The 12,242-nt window shown below is 41.4% G+C and overlaps 1 protein-coding gene across 1 annotated transcript in view; it reads left to right on the top strand.

Annotated features, from left to right (window-relative positions):
* Positions 1–12,242, top strand: part of COL4A5 (collagen type IV alpha 5 chain) — a 260,346-nt gene that overhangs the window by 171,300 nt on the left and 76,804 nt on the right. Inside the window, exons 32-34 of the mRNA XM_089678281.1 lie at positions 996–1,085; positions 3,330–3,479; positions 3,655–3,753. Coding sequence (XP_089534407.1) covers positions 996–1,085; positions 3,330–3,479; positions 3,655–3,753 — 339 coding nt within the window. The remainder of the gene's footprint in view (positions 1–995; positions 1,086–3,329; positions 3,480–3,654; positions 3,754–12,242) is intronic.

Genomic DNA, 12,242 nt, shown 5'->3' with positions numbered 1-12,242 from the left:
GAAATCTGTTAATCGTAGCATTGTAACATCGTAGCAAGATAAGAGTTTGTTTATGTTCTTTACAAATAGACAATCAAAAATGTTTCCCTTAAACCAGTGGTTAATTAGGACATTTTCAAAATTAAAAATGGGGATGGAAGTTGGTGAAGCTTAGCCTTGAAGTAAATGATAGCCTGGCCCCAGTAACTAAGTAAAATGAATCACAGAGAGGAACAGATGAGACTTTTGTGGGTATTAAAGTTATTTGAAAACATCTTGTGGTGATGTCCCAACTCTCTTCTAGGTGGTATTTATTGGTTTTCTGTTCATTCTGTTTGGTAATTTATTTGGGCAAATTGGGACAGGCATCCCGTTTTTCTATATGGGCAATACTACATTATACTCTCATTTCCCAGTGATAAGGCATTGAAATCACAGAACGTCTGAAACCTAGAGGTGATGAAAGGAAAATAATATTTCGTGCCTACAGTACTTAAAGCAAAATTCTACATGAGACCTCTGCCTTGAAAAAAATGTTAATATAGGACATGGGGTTCTAAAATGTCTTCCTATAGTTATCAAATACATTTTGTGACAGGAAACAAGCAGTTCTGTATTAGAGAGGAAGAATTATGAGCACATAATTATTTGAACAAATCTCCTAGACTCCTATCTGAAAATTTGATTTTTTTTTTACAAACTGAAAAAGAAAAATGAAGAAAGGATTTCTAAGTGGATACATTTTAAAGAAAAGAAAATACTGTAAACACTGTAATTGTTAAAAAATAGAGGATACGCCGGGAGAATGGGATATTGTGGCTACATCCTAACAACTTAAGTGATATATTGTCTTATTTACTCTAGTAAATAAACAAAAGAGTATCTACGATATAAAGCCAATACATTTTTGGATGTCATTGTTTAATGCTCATGTCCTATATTTTTCGGTTCATGTTTCTTGTATACCTTTTCAGAACATTTCAATGTCCTTATTTTCAGTTTCTTGCTTCACACAGGTACAAAGGGTGAAATGGGAGTAATGGGACCACCTGGACCAACAGGACCTCCCGGTAACCCAGGAAATCCTGGTTTTTCAGGTCCAAAAGGTAAAATAATCACTATTTAAACAGCTGATCCCAGAAACACCACAAATTAATCTCAAAAGCTGGCTGAGTACACCAAAATGTAAGCTGCATTTGGCTGACACAAGCCCTGACACATACAAAAAATATTTACAAATTCCTGGGTGAATGTATTATTTAAACTTTCTTGGTCTTGAAAATTGGTAATACTCCTTAGCTAAATATGGCAGTGTTTACATTTGCAGTAATGACAAAATATTTGATGTTCCGGGCATAAAATCATTGATTTTTACACTATATGTCCTGTATAAAGTCCTCAAAAGGAATCCTCAAAACAATCCGTGATTCTGTAGTGTCTTCTGATGTGTATGACCAAACCGTTAAGTGAGGTCATACAGGCTTGTGTCCCTTTAATTGGGCTCAGAATAGGACAAATGGATAAATCCCTTTATCCCAGATGGATGGATGAATGGAGTTTTTTCTTTTTACCAGCAAGGGGTCTCGTCATTGTCAAGAGATCCTTTTCCTGGGAATGGATGGATGGAGTTATCCCTCTTCCCTCTAGGAGGTCTCTTGGCTCCTTTCAGACTTTTTCCTCCGTATATGTGTGTTCCCAAAAATCAAAGCAGCTTTCATCCTCTTCCTCACCTAGCCTCTAATTTGCATCTTTCTTAGCCCCCTAAGAAAGATGCAAATTAGAGGCTAGGGGAGGAAGAGGATGAAAGCTGCTTTGATTTTTGGGAACACACATATATGGAGGAAAAAGTCTGAAAGGAGCCAAGAGACCTCCTAGAGGGAAGAGGGATAACTCCATCCATCCATACTTAGGAAAAGAATCTCTTGACAATGACGAGACCGCATGCTGGAAGAAAGAAAAACTCCATTCATCCATCCATCCATCTGGGATACAGGGATTTAGCCATTTGTCCTATTCTGAGCCCAATTAAAGGGACACAAGCCTGTATGACCTCACTTAACGGTTTGGTCATACACATCAGAAGAAACTGTAGAATCACGGATTGTTTTGAGGACTTTATATGTGAAGATATGCATGCATTACTAGTGTGATTGATAATATCACGTTATGGAAATATAGTAGTAATCAGTTTATTGTTTTGCACTAATTGATTTTTGTGTATATTGTTAGTGGAGCGCAATAGAAAATGTTTTTTTAATTTGATAAAGACACATTTGTATGGGTATGTGTATAGTGCAGGTGACCCATTGCTTCAATTTATATATGTATTAGTTCAGTCACTAGATAATATTTTAATTTTAATTGATCAGATAATTTAAATACACCATAGTAGCTCACAAGAATCACACTTACAAACAGGCAGAGTGTCTGTCTCTGTCCATTGTGTAGCCTATTTGCTGTTGTAGACACCCTTTATGAATTCCCCTGACTGAGTGTAGTAGGTTACAAATTCATTACATTTTCTGTCTATTTTTCTAATTATTTCTCTTGTTTGTGGCCACTTCCTGTAATAGCGATAGTCAGAGATACTGCCTGCAAGAACAGCCTTTCAGTATGCCTTCTAGCTTTAAATACACTTCAGGGATGTAAATAAACCATTGGGGCCATGCCTATGTAATCTGAAATTCCCAACTGACTTTTTTATGCTTTCTATTGGTAAAAATTCAAAAACACACCTGAATCATGTATCCTCAAGTTGTCCCTCACACTTCAGAAAAGCAAGGTGACATTCTTGGTAATATAGTCTGCGAAATTGGTTATATGGTGTATGAGAAGTATCGTAAGCCTCATTATAACCTCAGAGCAATAGGTTCTACTTGAAGTTCAAGGGCTGTTTGGAAACTGTGATGAGTTAGTTTGCATCTAAGAAACAGCATTGGCTATATGAAATGGGCTGAATTTTATAGTTAAAGCTGAACTCTAGGCAGATATAAAGGACAACAATATTGCAGCTCTGCTTTCATTGTTATATCATGAAATGTATTTTATAAGTTCAGGCAGTGTAAGTACCTTCATTTGTCCTTAATTTAAGAAACACCTCAAGGACCAAATGAGTGTGTACAGTGCTCATTATCTAACAAGGAATTTGCTGATAGGATAAGTAAGTAGAGCAACAGATAAATCAGCTTTGGGAGGGCAATACCTATAAATGTTACTCTCTACTGCACTAGAGAAAACTAAGGTCTCTTGAAATGCCATACACAGCTAAATCTCACTGTGTGTAAATAATCTTTTAGACACAAATATGCATTAGTGTAACCCCAGCAATGGTATACCTTTTCCTTTCTCAGGTCTTGATGGATTTCCTGGGCAGCCTGGCTTAAATGGCAATCCTGGGTTTAAGGGTGACAAGGGAGAGCGTGGTCTTATGGGCCCACCAGGAAATGTTATTGGAGGAGGTCTTGGAAGTAAAGGAAGTAAAGGAGAGCCTGGGAAAGATGGTAATTCTAGATGTTATCATTATATTCTTTTTAATTTTTAGATATACTGTATATGTTATTGTGATCAAGTAAAATATATGAATTGTTGGAAAAGGTTAATATTTTACTGTACATTTCTGATGTAGCCCCTACTTTGATGACATAGATAATGTTAAAGTTTCTGTTATTTTTTAAGGTGCACCTGGATTAAATGGAGAAAAAGGCTACAGTGGTATGCCTGGTAATCCAGGAACACCAGGTCAGAGTGGACCCCCAGGGCCTCCAGGTTTATCTGGTTGGTATCTTATTCTTTTCTTAAAAGGAATGTATATATCTTTTATTTGTTCACTAGTATCTTTTTGTTAGTGGGGCAAAAAAGTAATATTGCAGTGGTTGTAAAGGTAAAAGTTTTTTTCACCCTAAAGTTTTACTAAACCCACAACAGTAAAATCAGTCTGTATATGCAGTAAATCATGCTTGTTATACTCACTGTGGAACCTAAGGGGTTAATCCTCCACCATGTGTAAAAAAGGCTGATCCTCCCATTCTACTGTTCCCAATCCATCGGCTGATAGTACAGAGCTCTAGGAGTCACTTTGCACATGCTCAGTTTAATGTGTATGGCTAAAGAGTTTTTTTTTCTTTGGAAGGGTGCATCTGATCAGCACAGGGCCAATCAGCAATGTCCAGACAGAGGGTCAGGGGTTATGTAGCCTCCTATGACAGTCAGAGGAGAATGAAAACTCCTCCTACAAGCTTAACCAGAGCTCAGCTGGATGCTGAAAGAAGTCACAAGACTGCTATATACTGCTGATGAGAAAATGTATTTAGCAGTTGATATTTACTAAAATAATTGCATTTCCATGTTGTATCTGTGGGAGACCAGATATAGCGAATGCAGGGTCATGGGTTTAGTAACACGTTAATGCATTCTCTGCATCAAAGTAAAAAACCTTTTAAGAGTCGCTTCCTCCGCAGCTAGTCCTAAATATATACCTGAGCCCGATCTTGGTCTAGCTTCCCTCGGCTCACACAGGCCTGGCTGCTGTCAATCAAAACCAGTGAGCAGAGAGTGGGGGCGGGGCCGTGCTGCGCTGGACTGTGTGTCTGAATAGACACAAGCAGCTCAGCTTGGGAGCGAGCCTGCACAAGTGACGACCACAGGAAACAGCTTCCTATGGTAGGCACTCAGTGGGGAGAGGAGCCCGGAGTCCCAGCTGGGGACCCGAGAAGAGGAGGATTGGGGCTGCTCTGTGCAAAACCATTGCACAGAGCAGGTAAGTATGATATATTTGTTATTTTAATTTTAAAAAAACCTGAAGCTTTAATGTCACTTTAACTTCTTTATTGCTCATCAAGGGACACAGGGTCAGATGGAATTCTGAGATTACTGGTTTATACTGCCACCTTCAGAAGAAGATGGCAACAAAAAAAAAATGTTGACCAGCCAGTATGACCCCTCACACTCCCATCATGTTTCAGGGAAACCATTTTTCTTGATATTTTTTGTCAAGGTATTTTCATTATGATCAAGATACTTTTTTTGCAGAGCCCTGAGAGCTCATTTTGCAGTTTTCCAGATCCGCTGATCCTAGGTGCTGCCTTGGTGGCTGTATCCAGACCTAGCTATGATGAAGATGCTAGAACTGCTGGTAGAGTGGCCTTTCGAGATGGACTCTGCTTGTTGCTCTTTCCAGGCATCTAATGTTGCTTAGCATTTTAGAGGTCCAGGGAAGGATAACCCACTGGCGTAATCCTGTCCCTCAGCACTCCCTTGGGAGTATGTCCATTGAAGGAATGAACACTGTCTGGGTTGAGACCTATCTTACTGGGTCTTGCACTGGTACTTTCTGCTATCTTGCTGCTGTTTTCTGCAGGGTTCTCTCCAGATCACCACTCCTGTTGTATTCCTGTAAGGGGCTAAAGTTCTGATGATTCTTTGCTGCTACACTTGTATATGTCATCACCACTTAGTGTGTAGAGGTGCAGCAACATTTTTAACACATGCAGCACATGTCTGGCAATGTACTACTTGGTCTCCTACTATTTTCACAGTCGGCTCATCACTGCTGTCTACTGTGCCTTTGTCAAGCAGAATTGTGAGTACTCTTCTGGCAAATTCTCACTTCTACATGCTAAGCAGTATTGAAAATCATAAGTGCAAAGGAAGCAGTCCTTCTAGCCTGTTCAGGTCACGATCCACTAACAGTACCATGACAACTTGTAGTGTCTCTTCTCAAGGACTTGATGCCAACAGTCTAGATTGTCATTCCCTGCTTGAGTCCACACACTTTCTTCCAATTCCAACTGGCATGGCTCCCTCCTGTGCATTATCCAGAGAGGAATTTTCTGTGGATATGTCAAGCTTTATAGTGCACAATGACTACCATGGTAGCTGACTCAGAACAGAGCGGTCAGAAGTGTAATTATACACCTTCTCTTTCAGGGTTTTTTATAACAACTGGTCCATTCCTGCTAGGCCATCTTTGCCTCCAAAGCAATTTTCTGAGCAATACCCTGTAGAAGAAGTGCTTCCATTGTAGACTGATCATTCCGTTTAGGACATTCTAGTATTTAAAGACCACTTAGACAAAAGACTAGAAACTCTTTCCAAGTCTTTAGTTCCCCCTGACAGGCCCTACCTTGCAACCTGTCTTTGCTGTAATGTCCTTTTGCCAAATATTGAGGGTACTGACTAGCATATGACTAATGTACCCAATTAAACCCTAAATGACCATTCAGTTTTAAACAAATAGAACTCATTCCTGCTACCCTACTGTACAGTGTTGACAAGATTATGTCTTATATCCAGGATGAGTCCCCTGTCTGTGCATATATGGGGGATACTTTGGCTAAAATGTTATTATGAAGAACAAGAATGCAAAAAAAGTTTACTGCGTATGCCCTTTGATGGAGGACATATCTTTGGTGCCTCCCTGGACAACTTTATCGAAGATGCCACTGTGAAGGAAAGAGTACCTTTTTTGCTCTAACAAAAAGAAATGCCAAAAGAAATTCAAGCCCCAGAAAAATGTACAGACATGGAACATACAGTGAGCATAGTGAGGGAAAGAAAGCCAGAGGGGAAGAGGAAGTGCAAGAGAGGGATAGAGAGAGTGAGAATGGCGAGAGAGAGGCAGAGAGAAAGATCAATAGGAGTGAGAGGGGGAGAAAGAGCAAGAAAAGGAGAAAAGAATTAGCAAGAGGGGAGAAATGAAAGCAAAGTGAGGAGAGAATGGATAGAGTTGGGGGGGGGGGTCAGAATCACTGAAATAAAGACTGGGAGCAGAAATATGAAAGTGCAATGTCTTCTGTTAGAATGGGAAGTCTGGGGACCAGGGATTCAGCTAATCAGAGAAAGGAATGCCTTGTGCACTAGCTAGTCTCTCAGCCCAGGTGTAATCAGTATGGGCAGGGAACATGACCCCCAAAACATTTTACATTGTGCAAGTATGCATGCTTTCCATTCCAAAGTTCTGCATCCAGTCAAAGCAGAGAGTGCATGCTTTCTACCAGAAGCTTGAAACTTCTTAACCCTAGCTCCATGCAGGGAAGGACAGAGATGCAGACATCAGACTTCTTCTAAGTCCCTACTGTACTGTGTCCTCCTTTCTTGCCCACTTTGATTCAGCATCTTCTTCTTTTTAGTCGATGGTCGTCTTAGGAGGGGCAGGGTTACAGCTACCATTGGGTGAGTGAGCAGAGGAGGTGGAAGAACTGTAGCTATAGTTGCCTCCCTCATGTTCATTATCGGTGGCGCTACACAGTGCAGGCTGACGCCTTCTTTCCTGATATGTGTTGCTGCATCTGCTGGCAGTACAGAGTCAGTGTATATACGAACACTTATTTTCATCACAGCCATTCATGAATAAAAGTAAAAATCATGGACTGAATTAAATATTTGAATTAACTGATGGTGGGCAACCCTGAGCATCAACCACCAGTTTCCCAGATTTACAAGGCTGCCATATGGTCTTTTGTTCACACATTCTCTGTATTTCCAGGTGGGTGTTCAGACCTTCCTGAACCCTCCTTCTGACCCATCGAATGATAAATAAAACAGGAATTTTGACTTACCGTAAAATAATTTTCTTGGAGTTCATTTAAAGACAAAGGTCCCTCCTTCTTATGATCACTCTTGCTACGTAACTTTGGCACAAATTAAAGTATAATGGGAGTGTCCCTTAATGAACTTCAAGAAAGGGATATAAAGTAAATAAAAATTCATGCAATTTTGTAGTTTTCCTTCCATCCCTGGTGGGGTTCTAATTTACTTTTTAAATCAGCTCTGTTGAAAGAGCACTGAAGGTTACAGGAAAAATGACAGAAGCAGAAAGCAGGGAGGAGGTGCGAGCTGTGCTATGCTCTCGCTCCTGTCCTAAGACAGTAGAAGAGAAGGGGTCGCTTATACATCAGGCTGTACACTGACTGTACCCGCCCCCTACCCCCATGTTCTGCTGCTGGGAGATAGTTTGCAGGTAAAGTAAGAGTGTGTGCACTATCCAATTTAATAGTGATCCCTTCTCATCTGCTGTATAGAGGAGCTCTCTAATGACCGGGCGGGAGAGCATAGCATAGCTCACATCTCCTCACAGCTCCTGGAGGGTTGGGGAGTGGACCTCATGGCAGGGGAATTGTATACAATGGGGGGGTTATGCTAGAAGGGGAGATTGGGGGGAGGGGGAGGGGGATTTGGACGAACAGGGACTGTGGGGGAATTTGGGCTAAGAGGGGTATGTGAGCTTGGAGGGGGAATTTGTGTTAGGAGGGAAAGATTTGTGCTATAAGGGGTTATGGGGGGGGTTCTGTTAGGAGGGGGATTTGTGCTAGGACAGTGGTTCTTAACCTGGGTTCGATCAAACCCCAGGGGTTCGGTGAGTCAGTCTCGCGGGTTCGGCGGAGGTGAAGACCCACACCCGACTCATATGATTCGTGCAGTAAATATACATTATTATGTTTTTGTTTTTGTGTGAAAATCATGTTTTAATGGTTTTGTTCTTTGTTCTTAATGGTTTTGTTCATTTTGTGCACCTATGTATAAATATATACCTAAATATATACCTATGTTTTGAATTTTAAAAATCATATTTTATTTTTCCAATTAAGAAGGGTTCGGTGAATGCGCATATGAAACTGGTGGGGTTCAGTACCTCCAACAAGGTTAAGAACCACTGTGCTAGGAGGAGGCATTTATGCTAGGAGGGGGGATTTGTGGGAGAAGATTTGTTCTGGGAGGGGGGATTTTTAGAGAGAACTTGTGCTGTGAGGTTGATTGATTTGGCTGTGAGGATTTTTTGCTGGGAGGGGGGATGAGGGGGAATTGGTGTAAGAGGGGGAATGGAGGAGTTGAGCTAGGAAGGTGTGGGGGGATTGGGGCTAAGAGGGGGAATTTGTGCTAAGAGGAGGGATTGGGGGGATTTATGCTGGGGGGGGGTATGTGGGAGAGGATTTGTGCTGGCAGGGGAGATTTTGAGAGAGGAATTGTACTGGGAGGGAAATTGATTTGGGGGTAAGGATTTCTGCTGGAAGGGGGGATGAGGAGGAATTGGTTTAAGAGGGAGATTGGGGGGGATAAGCTAGGAAGGGGTGGGGGATTTGGGCTAAAGGGGGATTTGAGCTAGGAGGGGGAGATTAATGCTAGGAGGGGGAATTTGGGCGGGAGGATTTGTACTGGGCAGAGGGATTTGCGGGTAAGGATTTGTGCTAGGATGAGAAATTTGAGGAGAAAGAGGCTGTGTGTGTGTGGGGGGGGGGGGTGATTTTTGTGGGGTGGGGTTGAGTAGTGCTGGGGGGAAATTGGTGGGATTTGAGCTAAGAGGTGGGATGGGAGGGCAAAGATTTGTGCTGAGGGAGGGATATAGAAGGGGAAGAGGAGGAATTTTTGCATTTTTGTTTGGGGAGAATTATAGCTTGCAGAGGTGATGTTTGCTTAGGGGGTGAGCGTGCTGATAAGTGTTGTTTTTTCATGCTGAGACATGATGTTCACACATGGGGGGCGCAGTTTGTCATCTTCCCCGTAAGCGCTAGATAACCTTTACAGACACAGCCACCATCTACACAATGTATAGCTGGCGGCTATATTACAGTTCTAACCTGTGAAATTCCATGATTAGAATGGCAGTGTAGCTGTAGTAGCAAGCTACACATGATGCAGATCAGTCTGTGTGGTGTTTATGGAGGAGATCTGCTGAGTGCCCAGGCGGCGAGCAGTGTAGGGAAGGAGGAGCTCTGTTGAGTGCTCCGCCAGACGTGCTCATGTTCTTCCTTTCTGCCTTTCCCTGTTCTCTTACCTGTACTCTGTCCTGCTGACCCTTGTCCTCTGTCCTACTGACCCCTGTTTTCTACCCCGCTGACCCCTATCCTCTGCCTTACTGACCGCCTGTACTCTGTCCTACTGACTCTTGTACATTGCCCTACATCTCATCCTCTGCCCTTCTGACCCACTGCACACTGCCCTGCTGCCTCCTATACTCTGCTTTGATAACCACCTGTACACTCCCCTACAAACTACTGACCCTATCCTCTGCCCTGCTGACCTCGCATCCTCTGCCCCCCTGACATTTTTTACTGCACCCCCACAGCAGACAGGCTAGATCCGGCCCTGCAACAAAATATATTTCATAGCACGCTTACCAGCAAGCCAGCAGAAACAAAAAATGACAATGTCTAGCAACTTTAAAACAGAAGTTTTAGTTGCACAACATTTGCACATATTATATGTGGAAGCCACACTGCCTTGTCAAGGCAGCATTTATAGTATGATCCTAAGTCTAATCTATAAGAGTTAAGAGTTTCCATGTTGTAACATATACAGTTAGGTCCATATATATTTGGACATAGGCACAATTTTAGATTTTTAGACAAGTGAATCAAATGCTGTTTCATGGCCAGGTGTGGGCTACTCCTCCGTTATTTCTTCATCAGTTAAGTTAAGCAGGTAAAAGGTCTGGAGTTGATTCTAAGTGTGGTATTTGCATTTGGAATCTAGTGCTGTGAAGGAGCTGTCCATGAAAGTGAAACAGGCCATTATAAGGCTTCAAAAATGAAACAAATCCATCAGAGAGATAGCAGCAACATTAAGAGTGGCCAAATCAACAGTTTGGTACATTCTGAGGAAAGAACAACGCACTGGTGAACTCAGCAACATAAAAAGGCATGGAAGTTCAACAGTGGTGGATGACTGCAGGATCCCCTCTATGGTAAAGAAAAACCCATTGACAACATCCAGACAAGTGAAGGACACTCTACAGGAGATGGGTGTATCATTGTCAAAGTCTACAATCAAGAGAAGACTTCACGAGCGCAAATACAGAGGGTTCACCACAATGTGCAAACCATTCATAAGCCTGAAGAATAGAAAAGCCAGATTAGTCGTTGCCAAAAAAAATCTAAAAAAGGCAGACCAGTTCTGTAAAAGTATTCTTTGGACGGATGAAACTAAGATTAATCTGTACCAGAATTATGAGAAGAAAAAAGTGTGGAGAAGGCTTGGAACAGCTCGTGATCCAAAGCACACAACGTCATTTTTAAAACATGGTGGAGGCAGTGTGATGGCATGCATGGCTTCCAGTGGCACTGGGTCATTGGTGTTTATTGATGATTTGACAGAAGACAGAAACAGCCAGATGAATTCTGCAGTGTTTAGAAATATACTGTCAGCCCAGATTCATCCAAATGCAGCAAAGTTGATTGGACGGCGCTTCACAGTACAGATGGACAATGATCCAAAATACACTGCAAAAGCAACTCAGAAGATTTTGAAGGAAAAGAAGTGGAATATTCTGCAAAGGCTGAGTCAATCACCTGATCTCAACTCAATTGAGCATGCATTTCACTTACTGAAGGCAAAACTAAAGGCAGAAAGACCCACAAACGAAGAAAAACTGAAGACAGCTGCAGTTTGAGCCTGGCAAAGCATCAGAAAGGAGGAAACCCAGTCTTTGGTAATGTTCATGGGTTCCAGACTTCAGGCAGTCATTGCCAGTAAACGATTCTCAACAAAATATTAAAAATTAACATTTTATTCATGATTATATTCATTTGTCCAATAACATTTGAGCCTCTGTAAATGGAGAGACTATGTATAAAAATATTTGCAGTTCCTACAGTTTATACCCCTTGAATTAAAGCTGAAAGTCTGCACTTCACATTCATTTGGATTGTTTCATTTTAATGTATTCTGGTGGCATACAGAGCCAAAAGTATGAACATTGTGCCTGTGTCCAAATATATATGGACCTAACTGTATATCAATGGATAAATTAGGAGCAGCTACGTCTGGAGGGAGCTTTCTCCTGCTTAAAGGTGCAGGGAAACACCAAAAGCCCAGCAGAGCACAATGGCAACTGAAAGCATCAAATCCCCTCGCCATAGTGAATATGTTTTACAGAATTCAAGAAATTAAATGTGTGTGGATCTTCACAAAGTAAGTCTGCAAACTTCAAGATTGTTCAGATTAATAGTAGCAGTTTAGAAATAATTGAAATTCAATTTGAAAATTAATACATGATTTTACATTTTGACCATAGATATGATTTATTGAGTCAGAACAGTAGTGACTCATCCCTTATCAGACAGCTGAATCCAAAGTTTCTATCAAACATGGGGAGCTGCAAAGCAAGTTGCTTTGTTGTCTCTATTGTTGTCTCTACTCTGGAAACCTTTTTTGATTTATTAAAATAGTAAAACAACAAATGTGTACAGATTGAAGCAATACAGAAGCTCATTACATGTTTTACTCTTTTTGGTCACAACAGTGTACAGAATGTGGTATAAATCTTCCTG

The sequence above is a fragment of the Staurois parvus genome, unplaced genomic scaffold (genome assembly GCF_062004578.1).
Source record: "Staurois parvus isolate SC_StPar_1 unplaced genomic scaffold, SC_StPar_1.0 ptg000202l, whole genome shotgun sequence".
Taxonomy (NCBI): Eukaryota; Metazoa; Chordata; class Amphibia; order Anura; family Ranidae; genus Staurois; species Staurois parvus.
This window is presented reverse-complemented; position numbering and strand designations above follow the sequence as displayed.